This window comes from Rattus rattus, chromosome 9 (assembly GCF_011064425.1).
Source record: "Rattus rattus isolate New Zealand chromosome 9, Rrattus_CSIRO_v1, whole genome shotgun sequence".
NCBI classification, from domain to species: Eukaryota; Metazoa; Chordata; class Mammalia; order Rodentia; family Muridae; genus Rattus; species Rattus rattus.
Window position 1 is genome coordinate 28771495 of NC_046162.1, and position 26588 is coordinate 28798082.

At 47.4% G+C, this 26588-nt stretch overlaps 1 protein-coding gene and 1 non-coding gene across 2 annotated transcripts in view; one reads left to right on the forward strand and one right to left on the reverse strand.

The window, feature by feature from the left end:
• Window positions 1–657: 657 nt before the first annotated feature.
• Window positions 658–764, reverse strand: LOC116910760. The gene has a single exon (XR_004389270.1). It is a non-coding gene; the product is annotated as a U6 spliceosomal RNA (small nuclear RNA).
• Window positions 765–6500: 5736 nt separating this feature from the next.
• Window positions 6501–26588, forward strand: part of Adam19 (ADAM metallopeptidase domain 19) — a 90187-nt gene continuing 70099 nt past the window's right edge. Inside the window, exons 1-3 of the mRNA XM_032912071.1 lie at window positions 6501–6730; window positions 10852–10937; window positions 14945–15015. Of these exons, the coding sequence (XP_032767962.1) occupies window positions 6634–6730; window positions 10852–10937; window positions 14945–15015 (254 nt within the window). The 5' untranslated portion in view covers window positions 6501–6633. The remainder of the gene's footprint in view (window positions 6731–10851; window positions 10938–14944; window positions 15016–26588) is intronic.

Genomic DNA, 26588 nt, shown 5'->3' on the forward strand with positions numbered 1-26588 from the left:
TTTCTGTTTCCATGATTTGTCCATTGATGAGAGTGGGGTGTTGAAATCTCTCCCTATTATTGTGTGAGGTGCAATATGTGCTTTGAGCTTTAGTAAGGTTTCTTTTATGTATGTAAGTGCCCTTGTATTTGGAGCATAGATATTTAGGATTGAGAGTTCATCTTGGTGGATTTTTCCTTTGATGAATATGAAGTGTCCTTCTTTATCTTTTTTGATGACTTTTAGTTGAAAATCGATTTTATTCGATATTAGAATGGCTACTCCAGCTTGCTTCTTCCTACCATTTGCTTGGAAAGTTGTTTTCCAGCCTTTCACTCTGAGGTAGTGTCTGTCTTTGTCTCTGAGGTGTGTTTCCTGTAGGCACAGAATGCAGGGTCCTCATTGCATATCCAGTTTGTTAATCTATGTCTTTTTGTTGTAGCATTGAGACAATTGATGTTGAGAGATATTAAGGAATAGTGATTATTGCTTCCTGTTATATTCATACTTGGATGTCAGATTATGTTTGTGTGCTTTTCTTCTCTTTGTTTTGTTGCCAAGACAATTAGTTTATTTCTTTTTCTAGGGTGTAGCTTGCCTCCTTATGTTGGGCTTTACCATTTATTTTCCTTTGTAGTGCTGGGTTTGTAGAGAGATATTGTGTAAATTTGGTTTTGTAAAAATATGGAATGTTTCTCGAATTTGTGTGTCATCCTTGCGCAGGGGCCATGCTAATCTTCTCTGTATCGTTCCAATTTTAGTGTATGTGCTGCCGAAGCGAGCACTCTTCTATTCTTTTCTTTCTTTTTCTTTTTCTTTTTTTTTTTTCGGAGCTGGGGACCGAACCCAGGGCCTTCTGCTTGCTAGGCAAGTGCTCTACCACTGAGCTAAATCCCCAACCCCTTCTATTCTTTTAAGACAGGGTTTCTCACTGAACTGCAACTATGGCTGACCAGTGACATTTGGGGATGTATCTGTCTCCACACTCTTCCCAACCTGTGACATTTGGGGATGTATCTGTCTCCACACTCTTCCCAACCTGGGCACTATGCTTTTTTCTTCCTTCCTTCTTCCCTTCTTTCCTTCCTCCCTTCCTTCCTTCCTTCCTTCCTTCCTTCCTTCTTTTGAAGATTCATTTTTATGTATCTATGTGTTTGTGTGAGAAAAATGGCAAGAACGCTCAGGTTCTTACGGCGGCCAGAAGGGGGTGTCAGATGCCCTGGAACTGGAGCTACAGACTGTGGAGCTCACAGATTGAAGAACAGCACTTGTTCTTAGCCACCTACTGTCTTTCCAGATCTCCTGTCCAGGGATTTGAACTCAGGTCTTTGTGCTCACACAGCAAGGGCTTATACCCACTGAGACACTTTTCTACCCTCTTATTATACTATTTTTTTTTTCAGTTGTTCTGTTTGTTTAAGAAGTTTTCTGGGGATGGAGTTTAGTTGGTAGAGTGCTGGACCAGCATACGTGAAGTCCTTCCTGGTACAGTAGTACCAGCGCACTTTGGAGGTAGAGGGTTGAGGGGCAGAAGTTTAAGGCCATCTTCAGCTACTTAGTATGTTTGAGGCCAGCTTGGGATAATGAGACCCTGCTTCATGGGGAGGAAAAAGTTTGCCTTTCTAGGAACACTATTCACTTCCCCACATTTTCATTCACTCTTTTTTTCAATTCATTTTGTTTTCTTTTTCTAAGCAGCAGCCATCGTGTTCCCAGGCTTGATGGTAACAGTAAAGGAAAGAAGTTTTTTTTTTTTTTTTTTTTTTTTTTTGCTGAATCGTTCATAACAGCACCTCAGAAACTAAAGGGAAAGTTTCTCCAGGAAACTCTGAGGTCTGCCTTGTGACTCAAATTCTACAGTTTATGCTGCGTCCAATGTTTTGCATTGAAAACTGTCTTACATGTTGCAAAAGAAGAGAAAAAGAGGCCCCATGCTGTGCTTGGCTTTAGTCTTCAAATACATACTACGATCCTGGGAACTTGGTATCAGATTACTATAAGAACCTGCCTGCTTCGTCAATTCCTCATAGGCTTCTACTCTCAATTTTTAATTCTTTTTTTTTTTTTTTTAGATTTATTCATTTATTATATATAAGTACACTCTAGTTGTCTTCAGACACACCAGAAGAGGGCATCGGATCTCTTTACAGATGGTTGTGAGCCACCATGTGGTTGCTGGGAATTGAACTCAGGACCTCTGGAAGAGCAGTCGGGTACTCTTAACCGCTGAGCCATCTCTCCAGCCCTCAATTTTTAATTCTTAAGAAATTCTTCTTCTCTCTTCCCCCACCGTGTGTGTGTGTGTGTGTGTGTGTGTGTGTGTGTGTGTGTGTGTGTGTGTTTAGGACAACATAACAGAACCAGTTTTCTCCCTTTACCCTGTGGATCCTGGCTATCAAACTCAGGTCATCAACCTTGGAGGTCAACACCTTCACCTGCTAATCCACCTGGCTGGGCCCCTTCTGCTCTAATTATCTAAGGGTAAACGGTCCTTAAATACCCAGCAAATCAGTGCCAGCAAATGGAATTTTCTCAACGTATGACAAGACTCATCTTCTTGTAAGAAGAGGGACATCAGAGTTCCCCTCACTCCCACCCCTCCTACAACCCTCCTCCCTGTGCACGTGGGGAAATGGGGCATAAATGCAGAATATTGAAAAAAAACAAACAAACAAAAAAAACGGTAGCCATCTGCAGGCTGGAGAGGTCTAACCAGAAACTAGCCCCGAAGGCACCTTAATAGACACAGTAAATTGTGTGACGCAAGGCACTGATCAGTTATTTTGGCATAGCACTCTTACCAAAACAATGCAGATTTAGGTGCTGGTAAACTGAGTGTCCCGGAACGATGGCGACTCAGGAGCTGAGAAATGGGTGGGTGCTTCCAGAGCTGTGAGGAGTGTGTTTATAAAGAACCAAGCGTCCCCTGAAGAGTGCAGAAAGGCAGAAATTAGGTGATTCTAGCAAGGGCTGAGTCAGGAAAAAAAAACCCAACGAATCGAAAATGTCTTAGTTCCAGGAGGTACTTATTTTATCGTGAACATAAGAGATAGAAATATGAACATTAATGGTGATTCAAGATGAGTTGATAACTCATGCCTGTGATCCCAGTATTATAGGATATCCACAAGTTCAAAGCCAGTCTTGACTGTTTCCATCCGTCCGTCCGTCCGTCCGTCCATCCATCCATCCATCCATCCATCCATCCATCCATCAAATAAAAACCAAAGTGACTCTGGGGAGATCTTAGGAACCAGTGTTGGCAGTCAGAACCACATTATGAACTGTGCTCCACTGTTCTGTGCCAAGCAGAAGCTGCAAACAAACTTGGATACCCATGTTAGCCTCGTATCGCCATGACAAAGACCTGAGATAAACACCTAGGAGGAGAGAATTATTTGGGCTCATGGTTTCTTTCCATGGTCACTCGGCTTCGTGGCACTGAGGTCTATAGCAAGACAGAATTATGAAGGGAGTGTGGAGGGGAACTCAGAGTATGGCCTCCCTACCCCCAGAAAGCAAAGAAGGGTCCGGGTGGAGAAGATAGCCTTCAAAGGCAGAACCCCAGGAGCTTACTTCCTCTAAGCCAAATGGACCTCCCAATGGTCCATTCAGAAAGATTAACCCACTGAAGAAGTCAGCAACCTCAATAGGCGATCATCTCTGGATGGTGCCAGCAGCCGGGGGCCAAACCTTCCTACACAGGGACCTTAGGTGGGGACACTTCCTGTGTCCCAACCACAGCAGGTCTGCCCTAGGCTGTGGAGATGCCTAGCAGAAGCATCTTGATTTCTGGGTGTTGCTCATTTAAATGCCAGAAAGAGACAAAAGAGAGGAATTGCAAGGGAACCTCACCCTGTTGATTTGGCTCAGTCTAGACCTATTCGTTTGCAAATAGTAGAGAGAACTTGAGAGGTCATTCATCTGTCTCCATCAGCCAGTTCTGCAGAAGCTGAGGATACAGAAGGGATCCTAGGAGTACAGTCAGGGAATAAGTGAGGCTATCAGCTACCTGCTTCTCCTTGAAGAGTAGGGAACAAGGACTCAGTGACCTTCCATAGTTCACCAGGACTTCCACTCCTACCACAAACCGAGGGCATTTTTTTTTTTTTTTTTTTTAGGATGCAGGGTCCTCTCTTCCTTTTGCTCCCATACTCTGGCTCTGACAGAGAGCTGTGGGGTTGAAGGATGACGCTGCCATGCCAGGTCACCTGGAGGCCAGATAAGACATTTGGCCTGGCTAAAGCTGGACTCCTTGGTACCTGCATTCCATTTTTTTTTTTTTATTACTCTCTTTGAAATACCCTCCTTTGTAGTGCACATCTTTAATCCCAGCAGCACTCGGGAAGCAGAGGCAGGTCGATCTCTGAGTTTGAGGCCAGCCTGGGCTACAGGGCGAATTCTGGGATAGTCAAAGCAAGAGAGAAAGCCTACCTTGAAAAAAAAGAAGGAAAAACAACAAAAAGAAATGCTATCCTTAGGATGTTCACACCTCGTCAAGCTCCTAGGACTGAGGAATAGTTTTGCCTGAGGGCAAGCCACTCCTCTCTCAGACATTCCTAATTCAGACGCTGTTCAGATGGGATTTTGGACTTTCAATCTATGCTAGTATGAGCTGGCTTTGAGGGCCATTGGAAGACATTGGTGAATTTTTTTTTTTTTTTGCATTTTTGCATGTGAAAACACGATCTCTGAAGAATGAGGAGATAGTATTCGATGAGCAAAATCACTCCCCTCATTTGTTCGTTGGAACCCAAGCCCCAGTTGTATGTGGAAATGGTACCCACAGAGAGATAATAAGGTTTATCGGGCCCATGAGTGTTGGCTCACATATAGCATGGGTTTCCTCAGAAGACACCAGCGCTTGCTCTCTCTACTCCCACGGCCAGGGCCAGGTGAAGACACAGTTGTTTACAAACGAACAGAAGTTTATCAGAATCTGACCTGGTGACACGTAGGACTGGACACTCCAGCTTTCCAGGACAGACAGATGACTCTAATGCCTCAGACCAGTCACACCACTTGCGGCCCCCGGGTGACAAGGCAACTCTCTAAGCCACTATCTGCTTCTCCATCGCAGCAGATGGAGAGAACTCACACAGTTCCTGTCCACACCAGTGGTCAGAATGGTTTGATCTCCCTTCCCCCAGTGAAATCCTTGCAGACTCACCCAGGCATTCTTTTTGAGAGTTACGGGCCTGACGCCTTTGGTTATGCTCCCTAGCTTTGGCCAGAGAGGTTCAGGATGTGGGGTGGGGGGTGGGGGGTGGGGAAAGGAACTGACAAGAGTAGGTGCCAGACTAGGCTTCTAGAACCTCCCCCTTGAAAGTGAGCTAACCAATTCTATACAGATTACTTCTGGTTATCTTCTCTTCTGTTCATCGCTCATCAACTAAGGCATGTTGCACCGGGCTTTGTAATATTGAAACCCAGACGTTAGGGACTTAACTTTGTGCAGGTTTGATTCCCTTCCCCAGAAGGGAGATATCAGAGATAATGCTAATACCTACCCCCTCCAGAAGACCAGCCTAATTATCATTGTTCTTCTACACTGTGTCAAGCGGTCCGGATTGGCCTCAAATTTACCACCTAGCAAAGAATAACCTCGAGCTCTTGATCCTCAGGCCTCCGCCCCGCTAAGTGCTGCGATCACAGTGGTGCACCACACTCCTGGAATTATGAGGTGCTGGGGATAGAACCCGGGGCTTCATGAGTGCACGGCAAACATTCTACCAGCAGAGATACATTTCCAGTCCACAGCGACTCATTACAAGATCAGGTATCAGAGGCCTTAGAACGCAGGGAGTGTCAATAAAAGCAAGCCCTAAGTGTCTGCTACTGTAATTTTCTTAGTGATAGTCATTACTTGTGGGTTTCATCAATTCCATCCCAAATTCTGCTCTCTCCTGCCCCCTCTTCGTCCCCACCACACAGCCCAAGGCTTCCCTCCTCCGTAATTGTGTCTAGGCTGTTTCTTGGGCTTGGTGTTCGGTTTCTGCTCTCCTGGAGTACAGAAGCCCGGTCCTCTGGGATGCTGGATCCACAACCACCCCGCCTCCCACCCCTCCCCCCTGTCAGAAGGAATGGACTAAAGGCCCAGATTGGAGTCCTGATAAGAAAACAACTTCTTTTAGCACTTATTTCAGTGCCTTGGAATTAACTCTTTCAGAGCCTGCCTACAAGAGTAGTCAGTTCTGGAAGGCAGCGCTGGAAAGAGTCGCCCAAAGAGCTTAGCATAAAGTAGGATAAAATAAACTAGCTTCAGTGATGTAGATGGAGGGGTGGTGGTCTGGATTTAACACTTTCAATCCCAGCCCTGTAACCTTCCAGGTCTCCAAAATGATGAATTATTTCAGAAATTCGGACCATCTCTTCCCCCTGGGTGTCCTTCACCTGAGTCAGCGATGCTCCCAGGGGGCTTCGCTCGCTCCTCCCCTGCTGTCCCTCCAGCTACCACCACCCCCCTCCTCCGCGTGGCGCCTCCACTCCTCCCTCTCCAGGCTGAGCCCTGAGGGGCTAGGGGCGGAGCGTCTGGGCTGTGGGCTGGGTGGCTTTTAGGCCAGCGTTTGCTTGAAAACCGCCGCCGCCGCTAGGCCGGGGGCAGGCAATGGCAGGGGATGTGTGATTGCGGACAGTGAGAGGGCCATTGCTATCATGCCCGGGCGCGCGGGCGTCGCCCGGTTCTGCTTGCTGGCTCTCGCTCTACAGCTACAGTGGCCGCTGGCGGCATGCGAGCCGGAATGGACCACAAGTAAGTGGTAGCGCACAGAGGGGTCGGGGGATGACTTGGGGTGGTGGTGATGACTGGGGGTGTCTGAGAGTCGCTCTCGCAGGCCAGGATCTCAATGACCGCTCTCCCTGAGCTCTCCGCCACTCCCCGGGGCATGAGCACCGCCACCCCTAAGCCTAAGAGCCCACGCTTTGTTCTCATGTGGTGAGCCACGGGAGGTCGTGGAGCTGGTGCGCTCACTGAGCAATCAGAAGGCTTTGTGTCTCTCTTTGCTTGCCTTCCTTTCTCCATCTCCTCCTGTTTTCCTACTTTGGGCTTCTCTTTCCGCTGCTTTCCCGGTCTTTGCTGTTTTCTCATGGCTCATCTCCGCTCCGCCTCTCTCATCGCTATTTTGCGCCCGCTGCTTTAGCAACCCCAGAGCATCCCCAGAGGAGCACCCCAAGCATCCTATGCAGAATGGGTAAAGGGAGCCGCTCCCTGGCTCTTGCTGGGGGTCAAATGCATACCAGTGGGGTAGAAAATCAAAAGCTTCCAATAGGGTAGGGAGGTTTACTGGTTATCTCTGAAGTACACTTAGCATCCCTGCGTTGGCAGCGACCCTACTAAAAGACCATAAAGGGCGATGAGCACCCATTATGCAAATTCGTAAGGTGAAGTTCACTAACGAAAAACCAGATGTGTTTAGGTATGCCCCACAACAAAGATCTCCGGACACTGGAAACAGGAGCTTTCTTTCCACCTCACCCATAGCCCACCTCCTCTTGGTCTCAGTTTCCCCATATGTGAAGAAAATGGGATGGGCTCCGCGCTTCCAGTTTGGACGCTGGATAATGTCTGTTTCTCACAACTGTTTTCCCAGACAACACTCCTTCCCGGGCCGCATCCCTCAGAGGCTCTCATAGGATTTCGCGGAAGGGACGGTCCCGGAGGGGCAATGCCTGGCTTCTGTCATTTTGACCCGGGAGAGCTTACTAAGCCTTAGCTCTGCAGTAGCTGGAGAGCTGGGCTGACTCCAGAGGGGTGCTTGCTGTACCAACCGTCAGCGTTTTTTGTTTTTGGTTTTTTTTTTGGTTCTTTTTTTTTTTTTCGGAGCTGGGGACCGAACCCAGGGCCTTGCGCTTCCTAGGTAAGCGCTCTATCACTGAGCTAAATCCCCAGCCCGTCAGCGTTTTTTAAATCAGGCTAGCGACACCCTGGTATGTACGGGCTGGGCAGGCTGCAGCCCCCGCCCCATCCTTGCAAGAACTGGTCCTCCAGCCAGCAGACGAAGCCTTCTTTCAACGCTCTTGTCTCTAAAGGGAAACTGGGTTTCACAGGAAGGAGTAGGTTCTTTTGTTGGGCATGGGGTTCCTTGAGGAAGAGGGAGCCAGGTCCTGTTGAAGTTTGATTTTCCAACCCTAACACTTGCACGGAAGGAAGACAAGGAAAGTAAACTTCACTGAATCTGGGGCCTTAAGAACAGTCAGTGAGGCAGAGTCACTGCAGACCTGGGAAGAAATAAAAATCTATGAGTTGTAAAGTGACCCATGATCCCCAAATGAGCAGTTGCTATTAATACTTTGCTTTCCCTCTTCCTGCCTTTCTATGATTATATACTGATGAATCTGGAAACATACCACACACACACACACACACACACACACACACACACACACACACACACACTTTAAAAGGTACTTCCCAAACCATGACATTTTCCCCAAACTATGATTTTTTTTTCATGGCTCTAAAGGTTCTACCAAAGGGCCACAGAAATAATATCCCCAAAGTTAAACTCCAGGCTCTTATACAAATGTGACAAAGATCTTTCTTCATTTATGAGGTGGCCAAAGCGGCCCCTAACGCCAGTCAAAAGCATTAGCAGACCTCTGGGGATAAAGGGATTGGCTCAGCGAAGTCCTTTCCGGTGAGACAGAATCAAGCAATTGTTGGTTATCTCTCTCCTATCCTGAAGTCACTGGAATCTTTGTCATAGGTCTACAGTTAATGTTAAACTCCATGGAATACAAGGCCTTCCCACCAAAAGCTAATAGGAGAGCCAGAGATAACATTCTCTTAGCCAAGTCACCCATCCTTTTGTTAAACGGTGCTCCGGAGGGCTCTGATGCTGAAAGCATGATTCCATGTGCGTCTGGCCGTATTTCCAAGTTGTGAGCGACCCTTCTTCAGCTGTGTCGTGTTCTTAATCGGTACTGTTTGTCAAGACTTGAGACTGCTCTCAGTGCTCTTCACCACCCTGAGACCTTTAGTCATTCTCTACTACACCGCACACGGCCCTTCTGTTTAAGAGTTAGACTCATCAGTCTCTACAGAGGTCTGTATGTCTGACTTGTTCTCCCCTGAACGTGAATCACCGGGCACAGCAGCAGACGGTTAGGAACTCAGAATGTTTTGGATAGAGATGTAAATGTATCTGTCCCTTCTGATTTGTACCAATGTAAATGGAACCAAACCAATGAGATTTTTTTTAATCACATTTTTGAAAAGGAATTTAGTCAATGGTAATCCAACCACTCTAGCTTTTTTTTTTTTAAAGACAGGGTTTTGGGTTTTGTTGTTGTTGTTGGTGTTGGTGTTTTTTGTTCTTTTTTTTTTTAGTGTATCTTTGGCTGTCCAGGAACTAGGTCTGTAGACCAGGCTGGCCTTGAACTCAGAGATCTGCCTGCCTCTACCTGAGTGCTGCCCGGCTCTAGCTACCTTTGTAGTTTAATGGTTCTCTGGGACAGGATTCTATGTAGCCAGACGCTGTCTGAGAACTTCCTATGTAGCCAAGATGGCCCCGGAACTCTAGTCGTCTTGCTGGGGTTACAGATGTGTACCACAAAAGCTCAGCCATCTTTCATATTCCTCATGGGTGAGTTACAAGGACCAGAACACTGGGGTCCTTGGTGACATCTCTGGGAGTCTTCAGATTTATCCTGTTTCAGAGACTTAGTTTGCTTAGGGACCAGGAAATTCCCAATTTTTAAACGGTGATCTGTAGGTAGCGTTGAGGTTTCCCATCCTTGAACATGGCTCTTCTGCGGTTTTGGCCTCTTTTCTTGGGAATTCTCTGCCTACCTCCAAGGGAAGAGAAGAGAAGATTGGAAGTGAGAAGATTTGGAGCCAAAGAAGTGAAATACGTCTTTGAAGTCAACACTGGGAAAGTCAAGTTAATGCTAATGGTTGGTCGGTTGGGAGCCAATGCCACCTTTACTCCTACCTGTGGCCCTGAAAGACCTCCCAGGGAGGTGACTGTCAGCTCCAAAGGGAAAATTAAAGCTCTTTAGTCCCAAACGCATCTCAACCTACTGCTTATCCCTGGCCTGCCTCACCACTTCATTACCCTCCATGATGCTATCCAAGTTAGAGCCCCTGTCATCTCTCACCAGGGCTCTGGTGCGTCTCCAGCCTTGCTGCCAACCTCCCTGCTTCTCCTCTGTCCCTGTCCCCTTCCCCCATTCTCCCAGCAGGCAGAGTCACCTTTCAAAACAAAAACAAAACTAATACAGATCATACTGCTCTTGTGATCTTTTTTTCTAAAGACACCAGAACCTTCCAGATACGTTCGTAATGAGATCCAGACCCTCCTCATACCTTTGTGTTATTACAACCACAGCCATCTCACTTAATGCATCTCCTACCAACATCCTGACTTAACAGACTCCCCATCCTTGCATAGCATATTTACCAATGTCCCCGACTTTGTAGACTAGTTCTCCTTCAGGCCCGTGTCTGCAGTTGTCACTCTGTGCTCTTCCCCAGAGTTTTGCACAACTGGCTTCCTCTGGCTCCTCAGGTCTTCAACATCACCCATTTGGGCCATCCTGTTTAAAACAGGAAGCCTGCTAACTTCCCTTTATCCTGTGGCCCAATCTTATTATTACTTTTTTTTTTTTTTTTCAGGGCAGCTAAGTATCACCTGAGAATGTCTGCTTATTTCCTGACTCTTGGCAGGGACTAACCTTTATCACTTTGTCACCAAGGCACAATGGCGCCCAGCAGGTCTGCTGAGACCACTGGGAGGAGCACCTTCCCGGAAGCAATGGCTGCCTCCAAGTGATTTGGAGCACCACTTGGGCTTCTGAACCATATGCCTGCTCCTGAGTGCGGGAGATGTGGAGGTCAGGGATTCTTATGGTTATGTTGTCTTGCGTTGGCAGGAGGAAGCAAAGAAGACAGCCCTCCGCTACAACATGAACTCATAATACCTCAGTGGAGGACTTCAGAAAGCCCCGGGGGAGGAAAGGTAAGATGCCCAAGCTCCTTGTTGGAGAAGCAGGAGTGACAGTTCCCTTCTTGGGGCCTGGAGCCACCCACTCATCGCCACCACTTCTGTTTCTGCTGCTGGCCCTACCCTCTCGCTGTGTCAACTTGGGATATCTTAGCAGGGACTTTCTTCCACTCTATGACGAACTTGTAGGGCCATTCCCAAGCCCTTTTAGTTAAGGAAATGAAAATTCACAGTAATACCGACATGAATTGGGGCTGGAGAGATGGCTTAGGAGTTTAGAGAACTTGCTGTTCTTGATAGAATCGGGGTTCAGGTCCAAGCACCCAGATGATGGTTCACAACCATCTGTAACTCCAGTTCCAGGAGATACCTCTGAGGGCACCTGGCATGCATATGGTGCTAATATATACATATACTATGTTATATATGTATATATAATATATGCAGGCAAAACACTCATGTACACACAAACACAATCTTTTAAAAATGCACAGGTTAAGTGCAAATGTGTGATTTTTGTCATAGCTCTTGCTTGGAATTTTTGTCTTGTTTATTTTTCTGTCTTTTTTGTTTTCTGAGGCAGGTTCTCTGAACTCGTGTCTCGGTCTCCTGGATCTAGGCTTACAGGCATATTCCAGGGCGCCAACATGTGGCGTACCCAGCTCTCTTTTGAGGTAGTCTCCATTGTAGCTTAGGCTGACCTGTATGTAAATCTTTACCTACCTGCCTCCATTTCAGAGATTTAAAGATTACACTGTGTGTCACAGTATCCAGGCATTTTTTTTTTTTAATAAGAAGCAAGATAGGGAGATAGGATTAGGTTATATAGCTCAAACTATCTTACAGATTCCTTGGTCCAGAACAGTAGCAAAAGTGAAGGCAGTTGGAACATGGTCCACAGAGAGAACTCGCATTCAGGATGTTCTCAGAAGGGAGATACGGTAGTTGCGTGACAGTAACGTGTTGTGTGACTTTCCACTTTACTTGTGCTTCCTCATTTATAAATGAGTTTTAGTGGGAATAAAGAGGAGCAGAGCTGTGGGGAAGGGCTAACACTCCTTTTCAGCAGGATCTTGCTATGCTCCCCCCTCTGGCCTCTAACTTGAGAGACTCTGTTGCTTCGCTTTGCCTTCCCAGTGCCAGGATTGATTGCATGGATACGCTGCTGTGCCCACTTTGAAGGACTGGTTTCTGTGATCTCTTAGGGGCCAAATGGCCTGTGGTTTATTGGGCAACAGATAGGAGCAGGATTAAAGCTGGGGAGAGAAGTGTCAGGAACAACTTCAGACAATTGTGGCCTTGGAATCTGGAAAGATAAACAGACGAGAAACGCCCAGAATTCCTTAAGTGACTATAGAGTCATCCAGACATGTCGCCGGCTTGGGCTTAGTAAGGGAACATACAGAGAAATCGCAAGACAATAAAAGTAGGGAACATTTTACCCTAAAAGCGAAGAAAAAAAAAAATTCATGGACTCATTTCATCCTCGAGCAGGAAAGGCTGAAAATAGCTTCAAGGAAGCGTTAGACAAATTAATGGATGACCGTTCTCGGGCGGATTATGTTTTTTGAAATGTAAGGTCTTGTATATTTCATCCACCACCATTACTGCCAAAGAATGGGTATGACGCTTTTTATAGAGGCTCCTTTGTTGCCTCCAGATGTTGGACGCTGGGTATCCTCAGGAAGGGCCTGAGAAACAAAGCGGAGGACCAGATCCTGTCTTTGTTCCCAGCCATTGTCTGCCCAGAACGTGGCTTATTGTATTCTACAAGGACTATCAGCCCAGTGCCTGGCACCATAAATATTTGTTGAGAGAGAGAGAGAGAGAGAGAGAGAGAGAGAGAGAGAGAGAGAGAGAGAGAGAGATGTGTTAGTTTACTATGATTCTTATTTGCACTTGAGTAATTCATTGATTAGACCTTGCTTAGACGCCGACTGTCTATGAACTCTAATAGAGATTTTTGAGGAGGACGATTGTGCACCAGGCGAGCTTGTCAGACGGTGCCTAGCTGCTTAATTTTGTTCTAAACAGATAGGATTAGGAGCCCTTCTCTCAGGGAAGGAAGGACAGTGGGGTCACCTTCCAGTGCTTCTCAGGGGGCACATGTTGACCCTTCCTCCGGCGGTGCTGAAGTTCCAGGAGGAACTGTCTGTGGTAGAGCGGGACAGGGAAGCTTCGCAGAGCTGTGGCATGCAGTTTCGTTGTTTTGCTCGAACCGTTTCTTGGAAACAGGGAACATCTGATTTTAAACCTCTGTGTCAGAGCACACCCTCCAGAAACAGATAATTTTGGATTACCTACATAAAAATAAACATTAGTTCTCATGTGTCAGGTAATGTGTCTGTGGGGGCCACATGGTATCACTTGCTCTGTGCCAAGATTCTTTTTGTGTGTGGGCCATCACATGGGTGATGGCCTCAGGCCTGGGTAAGGACTTGCTGGACTTCTGTTGTCATGTGCTCAAATGCCCGCTGGGGCTGTGCGTCCTTGATACTCAATGTGACTGGACTGGGCAGGGCTCTCACTCCAGAAGTCCCCAGGGCGAAAAACCACAAGTGGGAGGCAATCACATCTTGGGGGTGGGGAGGCACTGGCCACGTGCTGAATCAGTGCTTCAGAATTTGGGAAGTGAGTCTCTTAGTGGAAACGCCTGGGCACGCATCTGTCTCCCTGTTTCCTGAATTTCCAATGTCCCCTCTTAAGATGAGGCAACAGGAGGATTAGCTGGGCATTGGGCAAGGTACTTGATTGGGAATGTTCTTATCTCATCTGAGGCCTTGGTGGTCTCCAAGTCCACAGCTAAGATCCCAATTGGGAGTGAGTGGAACAGGGGTTAAGAAAGGAGTGTGATTGGGCTGTGGGTGCTGCCCAGTTTATATTGAGCTTGCCTGACGTCCTGGGTTTCTTGCACAATACACACATGGACAGCAAAAAGCAAAAAAAAAAAAAAAAAAAAAAAAAAAAAAAAAGGACGTAACAAGTGTCATTGGCTCCCTTCAGATGGCCTTATATTGATGAGTTAGTTTAAAGATTAAAAAAATTTTGGTCCATATTGTCAAATTATTTTTCAAAGGGTTCCAGTTAAATCTTTCTGGCAAAGGGTCCAAGGGTGACCATTTTAAAGTATACTCCACAGCATTGCGATTCGCAGTTTTAAATGGTCTATGTCACTTTGGGTTTTGTTTAGGATATCCTCTTTTTAAAAAATATTGTCTGTCTGTCTGTCTCGCTGGGGAGAGGAGAGTTCTTACCCATGATGCTTAGCATTGCTCTTCATGCTTGCTGGCCATTTGCATGTCTTAGATGATCTGGGCTGGGTGTGTGGTGTGTTTGGCCGTTGACAATCCGTTTATGTGTAAAATACACCCGACCCTGGGCTTAGTATACAACCCTAATTTGTGGGCCTTTTTGGTTGGCATCCCTTAGATGATTGGAGTTTGCAAATTGAAGGCCCAAATGAAAGAAAGCAAAACGTAAGAGAACCCACTTGGCTAGTTTTTAAGATGGTACCCAGTGTGAGGGTAAGAGCTTCCTCTGAACTTGGCATTGTGACACACCCTTTACATCCGTTTGTTCGTCTGGCCCTTAAGGGTCCTCAGAAGGCTGATTATGGCCATCTCGTGTCATGGAAGAGACACAGGGAGGCTTGGTAACAGCCCAGGGTTACACGGTCACAGGTGACACCCTGCACACCACTCCAGGGTCTGACTCTCCTGGAGTTCACATCTGGGGACCTTCACAGGATTCCATACACCTGCTCAGCCTCCAGCCTCAGCTCCAGTTTCTCTCCTTTGCTTCTGGGAGAAAGCAGATGGGGGGAAGATTCGGGTTGTTTGGAGGCTGAGGTCACTCCAAGCTCAGGCTAGAAGAAAGGCTAGTGACCTTTCCTCGCTGGCTTCCGGAGGATCCCTGTGTTGGCACTGTGTCAGATCCGGTGAGGGGGGGTCGGTGGGGCGGGGGCGCCTGGGAGCCTAGGTCCCTGCTTCCAGGAACTGACTTGCTTCTATTGTTGTTTTTAGCATCCACTCACAGCAGAGCTCAGGGTCATGGCTGAAGGGCGAGAGCTGATCCTGGACCTGGAGAAGAACGAGTAAGTGGGTTTCTCCCTTCTGTCGTCTGACACAAAACGATGAACTCACGTTCGGTGCCAGTCGGACGAGGTGTCACAGTTGGAAAGGAAGAAGTTTAGCGGTGTGGGCCCCAAGCTCGGCATCCTTGGTCCCTTTGTGGGGGCATCTTGCCAAAATAGAGCTCTTCCCTGGTCTCTTGACTGCTGGGAGATTGGCGGGATATTTCACGTCCTGCTTGGACTTCCTTAGGCTGCGTTTCCGGTGCTTCGTGGAGTTCACTGGGGGCAAGCGTGTGTGTGTGTGTGTGTGTGTGTGTGTGTGTGTGTGTGTGTGTGTGTGTGTGTGTGTGAAGGGCGGGAAGGGACTGGAGGCAGCTGCTGTCTTAGTTCCAGCTCAGTGTAGGCAGGAAATGAAGGCGATTAGAGGGAGACCAGGAGCAGCAGCAGGCTGGGCAGGGATTTGGCACCTCTGACCCCGATTCTTTCATCTACCCAAGATTCTGCTGAGACACGCATTTGCTTGAAGCCTTCTGGCTTCCACAACCAGCTTTTCCCTAACCTCATTCATGCTGGGCGGTGGCCTAGTTCAGAAATATCTCCACATTGATTCGCCTTCCCTCATAACTGTCTCGATTCATGGATGCAGGGTTGAATAGATGACCCTGCCTAGCTGTGTCCATTGATTGTCTGCCCATTCAACCCCAGTCCACCTGGCCTCCCAGAGCTCTTTCTGCTTGGCCAGGGACTCCGAAGGCTTTTATAATTTCTCCACCAACGGTCCCACTTTTTATCATCCACATCGACATTGTAGATAAGGATGCTTGGTTTGGAGAGCTGCCCGTCTGCTCTTGGCAGTCTCAAAAACACCCTGGAAGCTGATGAGTAATGAAAGCCTCGCTGCCAAGAAGGGGCTAGAGCAAGGCCTTCCCCCATCCAAACTGGTGGGAATGGCTGCTTGGCTTTGGTGGAATGGGAGAAGAAGGATTTATTCCAAATTTGGGCTCGTTGGACACTTGCAGAGGAGGATCGGTGGAATCCCCAGTGTGGTGAGAGGGCAGCCGGTACAGGGACAGAGTGTTTTATGACCCTACTCTAGGGAGATGTGGACAAACATCTGCTTGCCAATGACAGATCCAAGTAAGGGTGCCATCAAAGTCCAAATTTGTGAACCAGTAATTTTTATTGAGGTTGTTTATAGTAATAGGGGTGAGGGGTTCCCTATGGGCATAGAAGTGACTCAAAAGATAGCAGCCTCTCCAAGGCCCACTCAGCACGAGTAACAGCCCAAGGTTCACTACATGGCTTACAGGCAGTTCTGATGGTCTGAGCCTGGTCCAGGACCTGGGCTGGCTGGGCTGGGCTGGGCTAGGTTGGGTTGGGCTGGGCTGGGCTGGGCTGAGCCTCAGGGAGAGAGGCAATCCTTTCTGTTTATATATTGTTGAGGAGGGAGGGGTGGGCCTAGTGATTCTGGTCATCTTCAGGGACTTCCTTGAAGCCCTGGGTTGTTGATTGTTTACTTCCTGAGTTTAATGAGCTTCCTAGTGGAATGGAATGTTTTAACTCTCTAGCACCCACCCTTTGTCTTGAAAGAGTCAAGGTGGATGGGAGGATATGGCCCAGGTTTCAGCACCAATGTTGTGTTGATAAAAAGACCAGGAGAGGGTGATATGTTCTGTGGAGATCTGAGGAAAGGGGGTGCCTCAGTGGGCCCATGTTGAGACATCCCTTACCCCTGAGGGACCAGTCACATGACAGTATAGTATAGAATAGAGTTTATTCAGGACATGGGGAGGGGAGTTAAGAGGGTAGTAAGGCAGAGAAAGAGAGAGAAGTAGAGAAATAGAAGAGTAGAGTAGAGGAATAGAGGCTGGCCATGGGCACGTGGAAAGAAGGGGGGGGAAAGGAAGGGGAGAAAGGGAACAAAGGGAGAAGAGGGTAAGAGAGCAAGAGAGCAAGAGAAAACAAGATATCAAGAGAGTGAGGAGGGGGCAAGCAGCCTCCTTTATAGTATAAGGCATACCTGGCTATTGCCAGGTAACTGTGGGGTGGAGCTTAGACAGAATGCTAACAGTTATCCTGGAGGGGATTGCTACGTAAAACAGGACTCTGTCCCTCTCTCTCTTCCCTCTGCCTCTAGGACACTGGCTTTTGGCACTCCAAAAAGATGGACATCACTGCCATGTTGGCTCCCCTCCCCCAGAGCAAAACCAGCCTTTTACTGGTTTGCTGGAATGTTTCTTTCCTTCTACCTTAGAATAGGGCTGGCCTGATGGCTGGCTACCCAGAGTGGGAAGCTCCTCCTTGCTCAGGGCTTCCCCTTTGACTGTGATGCTGTGCTCCTGCAAGGCCCAGGGAGGGCTAGGTTGCGTTTGGCCTCTCTTAGGGATCTGCTTGCTGCCTTACTGGCTCTGTGGAGTAACTGTTTCAATATTCCTGATTGCTGTCGGTGTCTGTCCTATTTACTCTGCTCTTCCTGCACTCCATTGAATGGATGATACCTTCAGGGGCAGATCCTTAGCTGGGTCAGCTAAGCAGGGACCCTTGTTCTTTCCTTCTGCATTGGGACTTCTGCAGAAGATCACAAGAAGTTAGACTAGGAAGATTTCTCAGATCAACAGTTCCCAATCTGTGAGCTACGACCTCTTTCTTTGGCAAACCTCTGTCCCCCCAAAAAATTTACATCAGGATTCATAACAGTAGCAAAATAAAAGTTATGAAGTAGTAATGAAAATCATCTTATGGTCGAGGGGGGTCACCACCACACAAGGAACTGTATTTAAAGGGTCACAGTGTTAGGAAGGTTGAGAACCACTGCCCTAGAGACTACTGAATGCTGTGGTCTTGTGCCCAAGTACGGAAACGTCATCACAGAACGGGAGAGGCACTTACTTGCCTAAAGTCACCCAGCAACTGTACGAAGAGGGCGAGGATGAGTGGAAATTGTGCTCTTGGGTTGGATGTGGAGTTGTAGCCTGTGACCTAGGGCAAGCTGCTGAAATCTGAAAGGAGAGTAGTGATGGCTGCCTCCTGGGGTGGTTGTGAAGGATGGGCCGAGTGGGCAAATCGTAGAATGTGAGCACACGGAGTTGTCTATATGGTGATTTTTAAAATTTCTTTTTAATTTGTGTGTGTGTGTGTGTGTGTGTGTGTGTGTGTGTGTGTGTGTGAGAGAGAGAGAGAGAGAGAGAGAGAGAGAGAGAGAGAGAGAGAAACAGGTTCCAACATTGATATATCTGCTCAGAGGTCAGGGGATAGCCTCCTCTGTCACTCTTTTTTTTTTGAGCTGGGGACCGAACCCAGGGCCTTGCGCTTGCTAGACAAGTGCTCTACCACTGAGCTAAATCCCCAACCCATCCTCTGTCACTCTTAAGGAATTCTGCCTGCTTTATTTTGAAACAAGATCTCCCATTGGCCTAGAGTTCCCTCATTTGGCTAGTCTGGTTAGCTAAAGAGCCCCAGGAATCTGTCTGTCTCCCCTTCCTCATCTTTGAGATGACAAGTACCTGTTACCATACCTGGCTTTTTTTTTTTTTTTTTTTTTTTTCTTTTTTTTTTTTTTTTTTTTACATGCGTTCAAGGATTTAAGGGAGGAAGTCAGGGCTTCAGTGAGCAGGCCCTGTTTGATCTTTAACATACCCACTGAACTGCCAGGGGCTTTATATAGGTGCCACCTATTGTCTGCGCCTGGCTGCCAACTTCCAGGGAGGCCTGTGAGAGCCTGGCCTCCTGGAGCCCACAGAAGGCTGGAGGCCTGACCAGAATGGAAACGGCATAGCCAAACAGCATGATCTCACCAGGTGTCCCTGGGGAAGGACTTCCTGCTATTTTCATCCAAATTGGGCTTTTTGTTTTTGCACACGTGTGACTGAACTGAATTCACTCCAACTGCACACAACTTCCGGATGTGTTTATTTTCCCCACGTCCTCTCATTCATAACACCAGCAAGCCCAGATTTAAAACACCTCTGGGGTGAGGAGAGGGGATTCTGTTTTTCTGAGTTTTCAAGTTACTGGGTTAACATTTTTTTCCTTCTGGTGGAATCTAATGAATCTAGGTCCTGTGCTCCAGCCAGGGTTTCCCAAGCCCTGTTGCTTTCCACTCTTAGTGGACTCCTCTGCTCTCCCTGTAGGGGTTCATCTGTGATGGTCATTGCCCTAGTGTAGGTCCCAGAGTTGAACTGTGAGGAAAAGAGTTCTGGTAGCCTGGAGCTCTTGTTATAGTGAGAGGGGAAACAGGGAGTGAACGGTTGGTTAGTGTACAGTGTATCAAATAATGAGAACTGTATACAGGAAGCAAAACACTGGGCTCAGGAAGAGCGCGGTGGGGGTGGGAGGGAGCCGATGTTGATGAACAGTAGTTAGGAATGACCATGGGAAATCTGAGCAGAGGCCTGAAGGAGTAAGCTGTTGAGACAGCTGAGGGAGACAGTTTCAGGGAGGGAATAGTCAAGTTCAGAGTCCTGTAGATTACGAGGATTTCAGCATCGGTGTCCCACTTCCTTGTGTCTCCCTATTCATTGGATTCTCTGGCCTCTCAGGAGCCATGGACAAAGGTTTCTGAGACAATGGTGAGGGGAAGGAGATTGAAATTTGCTTTTCATCACTCTGAGGTGTCTGGCTTTCCCCCTATCGATTCAAAGTCCTCGTGCTAATGCACAGCCCGAAATAGCAGTGAGCAGGCCCTTAATGGAATTCACACATGGAGAAATCAACGCCAAGAATGGTGCGGACAGGGGAGCAGGGGGAGGGGTCAGAGATGGGACGGGGCGGGGCGGAGCTTTAGCGGAGTCAACCGCCAAGGGGCAACATTTTCTCCACTTGGAAGCAGCTCAGGATAAGCTGATCACAGCCGCTTTTCTGTGGAGCGCTGGCAAAACAGAAATGACCCTGTGAGAAAGGGAGCACAGGGCTTCACGGTGTGGCTTGCACTCACATGCTGACCTTATCATTCAGCAGCGACATGTTCTCTCTCTTTAAGTCTCAGTCCCTTGGCCCAGGACTATAATCACAATCCTGCCTCTCAGAGCCGTGAGGAGGCAGAGATGCTGCGTGTGTGGAAAGGACCTAACTCAGAGTCTAGCGTACACTTAGTAAAAAGCAACTATTATTTCTTGCTCCGCTGTTTGCAAATTGCATAAGTGGGGGCATGTTCACTATAAAACACAGAAGGGCCGAGCAAATAAAGAGGTGGAGTGCACTGCTGCCTGATGGGGATTTTCTAGTCCTTTCTTGCTTGTTCCTCTGAGAACTTGGATCCTGTCGATGAGCAGTCTAAGGGAAGCTGATAGAGACTTCTAGTGTAGCTGAAAAAGAAAAAAAAATTAAAAATATTTATATTTGTTTTACGTGCATGAGTGTTTTGCCTGCATGTGTGTATGAGTACCATGTGTGTGCCCGGTACCCTCAGTAGTATCAGATCCCCTGGAACTGGAGTTACAGAAGGTTTTAAACCGCCATGTGGGTGCTAGGAATAGAAGCTGGGTCCTCTGGAAGAATAGTCAATCTCTTAGCCTCTAAGGCCTATCTCCAGCCTCCAGAAAATAGGTTTTTACCATATAAACCGTTCTGTTCAATTTATTGTATACACCCGAGTGTCATGAAAACTATACTGCTCAGTCTCAGAGAAGCATTATAATTTATTTACTATAACATCTAACATTTACAAGCTACATACCTTGGGACAGTTGCCTAGTTGTTAGGAGACAGTCACTTGTCACCCAGGCACCCGGTCTGGTGGACACAGTCCTAAGCTCATAGAAATAACATAGAGTTGACGGACACACCAGCCCACCCTCCTGAACCTCAACCTTCTCATCTGTCAAATGGGCTTTTTGTTTGAGTTGGGCTTAGAGAGCCTCTTGAGTCTATGTAAAGGACACTGTGTGCGTGGCAAAATGAAGTTCCTCCCCCCCCCCACCAAACAGTGTGTAGCAGGATGATGAGAAACCACGTCTCAAACCGTGTCCTTGAAGTAGGGGTGAACTGTTAGCTTAGGTCTCATCAGTTCAGGCAGCAGAAAGAACAGAAGGGGGGCCGATTACAGGGTAGAAATGACAGGCTCCGAGTCACAGCCTGTAATTTGGTGGCATACATCCATAATATTTTTTCTCTGTGACTCGCTCCCTCACTGAGGACTGCCATTAACCTTAGGGGCCATGTCTGACAAACCTCATGTGCTGTGCAATTAGGTGGACTCTTCTTATGCTGAAGTCACCATAGAAGACAAACTTCTCTAGGGAGCTGTGGACTCTAGTTCTCTTGCCTCGTGGTTACTTTTTCTAAGAGAGGCTCCACTAACCTCTCAAGCTGATGCCAAGACAGAGCTTTTGACCCAGTGGGCAAAAGCCAATGTATTACAAAGTCACCTTCAAAAACAAGTGAGGCCTGGGGATGGAGCTCAGCTCAAGTGCTTGGCTAGCATGCACGAGGCCCTGGATTCAATTCCCTGTCAGCTATGAATTGGCCATGGTGGTACATGCCTGAAATCCCAGCACTCCAGAGGTGGAGGAGGGAGGGTCAGCAGTTCAAGGCCATCCTCGCCTACACTTGAGATTGAACACAACTGGGCTATATGAGACCCTGTCTTAAAAACAGTCAAAACAACCAAAGGAGAAACAGTACCAGCACTATCTGGGTGGCCATGTCGGTCTTGCCACTTATCCCCTGGGCACACCCTGAGGCTGACTCTTCTCTCTTGAGGATAATACTCTCCTGACTTGAGTCCAAACCATAGTAATGTTTAGATTTGGTCTCAAGAAGGGGTGTGGCAGGCGGTGGCAGCCCATACTGTTGGAGTTGCAGGCACCAGGCAGAGGCGGGCCCATCTCAGTGAGTTCAAGGCCAGTCTGGTCTACAGAGCAAGTTCTAGGACAGTCAGGGCTGCACAAAGAAACTAAGAAACATAAAACATGCAGGGTTTATACGCACACACACACACACACACACACACACACACACACACACACACACACACACGGGGTGGGGGGGGGGGGGGGAGGACTTGTCCTTTGATCTTAAGGTACAAAGCTCATCAGTAACAATGGATATCTGTGCTATGCTGTCATTAAGGCAGAACTTGGGCACGTAGAGCTTTAGGGGTTTGAATACCCATTATAGCTTTTGATGGGTTAGAGTTTTAGGAGCCTTAATATCCACTACGGCTTTTTGACAATAAGCTTTCTTCCTAGCTCAGATATTATAGGACAGGAGATTGATTTTATCGTCCCGAAACTTGAGAGTCAGCCTAGAAAATTAAGTCATTTCTGAATTGTTTTGCTTTTGCCTTCCTTCCTCCCTCCCTCCCTCCCTCCTTCCTTCTTTCCTTCCTTTCTTTTTCTAAAGACTGGATCTTACTCTGTAGCCCAGGATGTCACCAAGCTCATGACAGGCCTCTGCCCTCCTCTTCCCAAGTAATGAGATTACAGGCAGGAGCCGCCACCACACCCGCTAACGGCCACTTGTTATCAGCCTCCTGAGTCTCTTCTCTTTCCCCTTAGCCCTAGTTGGATCGTTTAATGATAGTGGGACAGAGGCATGGCAAGTCGCCAGGCAGAGGGTTCTCTTCAACAGACAACTCGATTACTTACTGCCTCTCACTCCCAAATTTTTCTGTCTTACGGAGTTCTCTTAGAAATATTCAGCCTGAATCAAACAAGAGACAGACACAGCACTCCTGCTCCCGTGCTCCATCCAGCACCTTCTCAGATGGGGACAGATTTCAGTGTCTTACCTAGAGGCGAGGACACCTCCCTTGGACCCTGTCTGGTCGGAAATTCCATTGGTTGTTGGCAAAATTCAGTTTCCTGGGTCAAAGAGACGCTGGGAAAGGCTTAGCTGGTGTCCCGGTGCCCTTAGCAGACCGTGCTTTGCTGAGTTGCATTTAAATGAGTCACGGGCATATGGGTCACATTTCAGTTAAAATGCACATGGCCCAAGGAATTAAAGGATATCGTACTTTAACCAAGTATTCGGCAGATCCCAGGTATTCTAAATGTTTTCACAAAGCCTGCATGCAGCTGGACTCCTGGTTCCCTGCAGTTAATCCTGTGAGACTTGGTGCCAAGGAAGCAGCTGGACGGCTGGGTGGGGAACGACAGAATTTGATGAGAGCTGCCTGTGGGTATCTGAATATTTCCACAGACATTTTTCTGGGTGGGAAATATGAAGAACAGAACCGGCCCTACTCCAAGGCCATGAATGGGTGCATGTGTTAATGCGAATGCGGAGTGCAGTGAGGCCTTGCCCTAGCGCGACCCGGAAGTTCTGTTTGGGTTGTCGTCTCCCACTGCAGCTCCGAGACAGATTTATTTCACTTTACAGTTCCCATGTTGTGCGGAAGCCCTGACATTGTAGAACAAATGGAATGTCTGAGGGTCTGATAGGATCTCCATTCGAGTCAGACTATTCTCAGCCACACTTGCGCATAAGCAGTCTGTCTGATTGCCGTGGGCTGGAGGTTTACGTCTCTTTCAAGCTCAAGTATGGAGACGCTAACCCCTTAAGGCAGATATGTTAGGCATGGTTTTGTATGGCGATTGGGTCATGTCGTCTCTGCCCTTCATGACTTGAGTTAGGTGACCTTCTAAGAGTCCCCAGGAAGCTAGAACACTCTTACCATGTGAAGGTACAGCTAGAACCAGCTTCTACATAGCCCAGTGGTTCTTGGCCCGTGCCAGCTATTCCAGAATTGTGGGACATTCATTTCTGTACATTCATTTCTGTTGTTTAAAAGTCACGCCACCATTTGTATTTTGTTACAGCAGCCTGAGCAGACTATGGCAGCATCATTTCCAAGTTACTGGAAACAATGCCTTTCGGGGGTCTATTGTCCAGAGTTGGTCTCAGTATTAATACTTTCGAGTGCTCTTATGAAAGCATGCCCTGCACAATCACCTGGGGTGTCAGGCAGCCTCCAAAATGGGAACGACCAAGATGTGTTGATACTGAGCCCTGGAGGCTCTGCTTGTAAGGCAGAGAGGGATTTGGTCACAGGCAGGAGATGGTGGTGGGACCACATCCACATAGCATGGAGTGACACATGAATGAGCCCAGAGTGACTGGTAGAGGCAGATTCTCCTGTTGAAGCCTGGATCTTTGGTACAGTAATACTGATTTTATTCTTTTGGGGGAAAAAAAACCCAAGCTTCTGTGGTCTTAACACCAAACCTAGGAAACAAACACAAAAGTGTTTATTTATGGCTTCGAGATGCTGGGTTATATCTATGCTGTCCAATGTCTGGTCAGTGTCAAGTAGGTTTTCAATATGTGTTAAATTTGTTTATAAATTATTTGTTACTGTGCTTTATGTGTATGAGTGTTTTGCCTGCATCTATGTCTGTGCACCACGTGTATACATGGTACCCGTGGAAGCTAGAAGAAGGTATCAGATGTCCTGGAGCCAGAATTATAGACAGTTGCAAACCACCACGTGGATTCTGGGGAGGGCAGCCAGTACTCTCAGCTGCTGGAGACATTGCTCCAGTCTCCTGTGTTAATTTAAAACGATAAAGATTTGTTCTCTCTCTCTGTGTGTGTGTGTGTGTGTGTGTGTGTTTGTGTGTGTGTGTGTGCGCGCGCGCGTGCGTGTTTATTTTACTGGGAACTAAACTGAGAGCCTCACCTGTCAGGCCAGCATTGATCCACTCCGCTGTCTTTAGCCTTCTTTTTAACTTTTTATTTTTCAGACAGGGTTTTCTACTAAGTTGTCCTTGATTGACAGCTCCTATGTCAGCCTCCATCTACCACTTCCTTCTAGAACGTACTTTTCTGAGAATCTTGATGATGCAAGGCATTACCAGTGAAAAATAGTGACAAGAACAAAACGTTGAGAAACCTGTGTGTTTGTTACCTATCAGTCTTAAGTTCTGGGAACCTCTCTTTCTAAGAGTCCACTCTGCTAAGGCCTTAGGGGTATCTAGGGAGGGTGGTTGGATGTTAATAATGGTGACAGATGTCTACATAATAGGTCTGGTTTACAGCCCTTACATAGCTGGTTAATGTCAGCATCACAGTCACTGGATGAGATATAGGGACCTATGTTAGTTGGCTTGCAAAAGGGGTCTCTGAAATATTATAGTGTTTGAAGTTCACCAGGGTGAGAGGCAAAGAGATAGATGTGAGTCTGATCTGTTTGAGTCCAAAGTCCAAATTGATCTATCTGTCTGTCTGTCTCAGTCAGTCAGTCAGTCAGTCAGTCAGCCAGCCTGTCTGCCTGTCTGTCTGCCTGTCTGTTTGTCTGCCTGCCTGCCTACCTGCTGGTCTGTTTCTGTCTCTCTGTCACTCCCCTACCGTGTGTGTGTGTGTGTGTGTGTGTGTGTGTGTGTGTGTACAGAGATACATATTTGTGTACGTTCATGTGGTATGTGTAGAAGCCATAGCCCAACGGTGGGTGTCATTCCTTTGGAGCCATCCATCTTGGTATTTTTGAGGCAAGGTCTGCATTCTGGAGCTCAACAAGTATGCCAGAGATCCCCAGGGATCCAGCTGCCTCTTCCTCTCTAGCACTGGGATTGCAAACATGTGCCTCCCCATGTGTTGAAAGCATGGTTTCTAGGGACTGAACTCAGGCCCTCATGCTTGTCCAGCAAGCACTTTACTGAGTAAACTACCGCGCCCACCCCAAAGTCCAAGCCTCTTAACCAAGAAGTTATTTTGCCTTTCCTGGCTCATAAGCTTTGAACTCTTCTTAGTTAACATTAGTCTAGCACCTTCACCATGCCTTTTCCCTTTCTTTGTGTGTTAGTTACTGTTTCTCTTCTGTGGTAAAACACCACCACCAAGGCAGCTTATAAAAGGAAGTATTTAATTGGAAGTTTGCCCACAGCTTCAGAGGGTTACTCCATATTCTTCATGTGGGGGCAGGCAGTGGCTCTGGAGAGGTAGCTGAGAACTCACATCTGAACTTTAGGCTGCAGCCAGATACGGGCTTTTGAAACAGAAAAGCCTACCCCAGTGACACGCCTCTTCCAACAAGGCCACGCCTCCTAATCCTTCCCAAATAGTTCTGCTAATTGGGAACCAAACATTCAAATATATGAACCTGTGGAGACCATTCTCATCAAATTTCCACCTTCTCTCTTCCCAAGCCTTAATTGGATTTAGAGTGCCCATGTAATGTCATGGCGTAATTCAGACTGGTATGACCAGAGCCTGGCTCCTCTTTTCAGTAGAAGGTGGGAAGGTTAGTGTTGTCAGCTTGACAGAGTCTAGAATCACCTAAAAGACAGGACTCTGACCATGCCTATGGGGGATTATCTTGATTGTACTGGGGTGGAAAGGCCCACCCACCATGGGTGATGCCATTCCCTATGAACTGTGTTAGTAGAGGAAAAGCTGAGCAGCGACATGCATTCATAGCTCTTAGCTTTCTTATGATGGAGACTTTTTCTAATGTCTCCAGTTAATTTCTTGAATGTGATGTGGTCAGTGGCACCAAGTTCCCCTGGTTTGGTTTCCCCACTGTGATGCACATACCCATGCACTGTAGGCTAAAATAAATGCTTTTCTCACTTAAGTTGCCTTTCCAGGGGTATTTTTTTTTTTTTTAAATCACAGCAGTAGTATGAGGAAAGAAGACCAGGTGTAAGCTTTGCCAA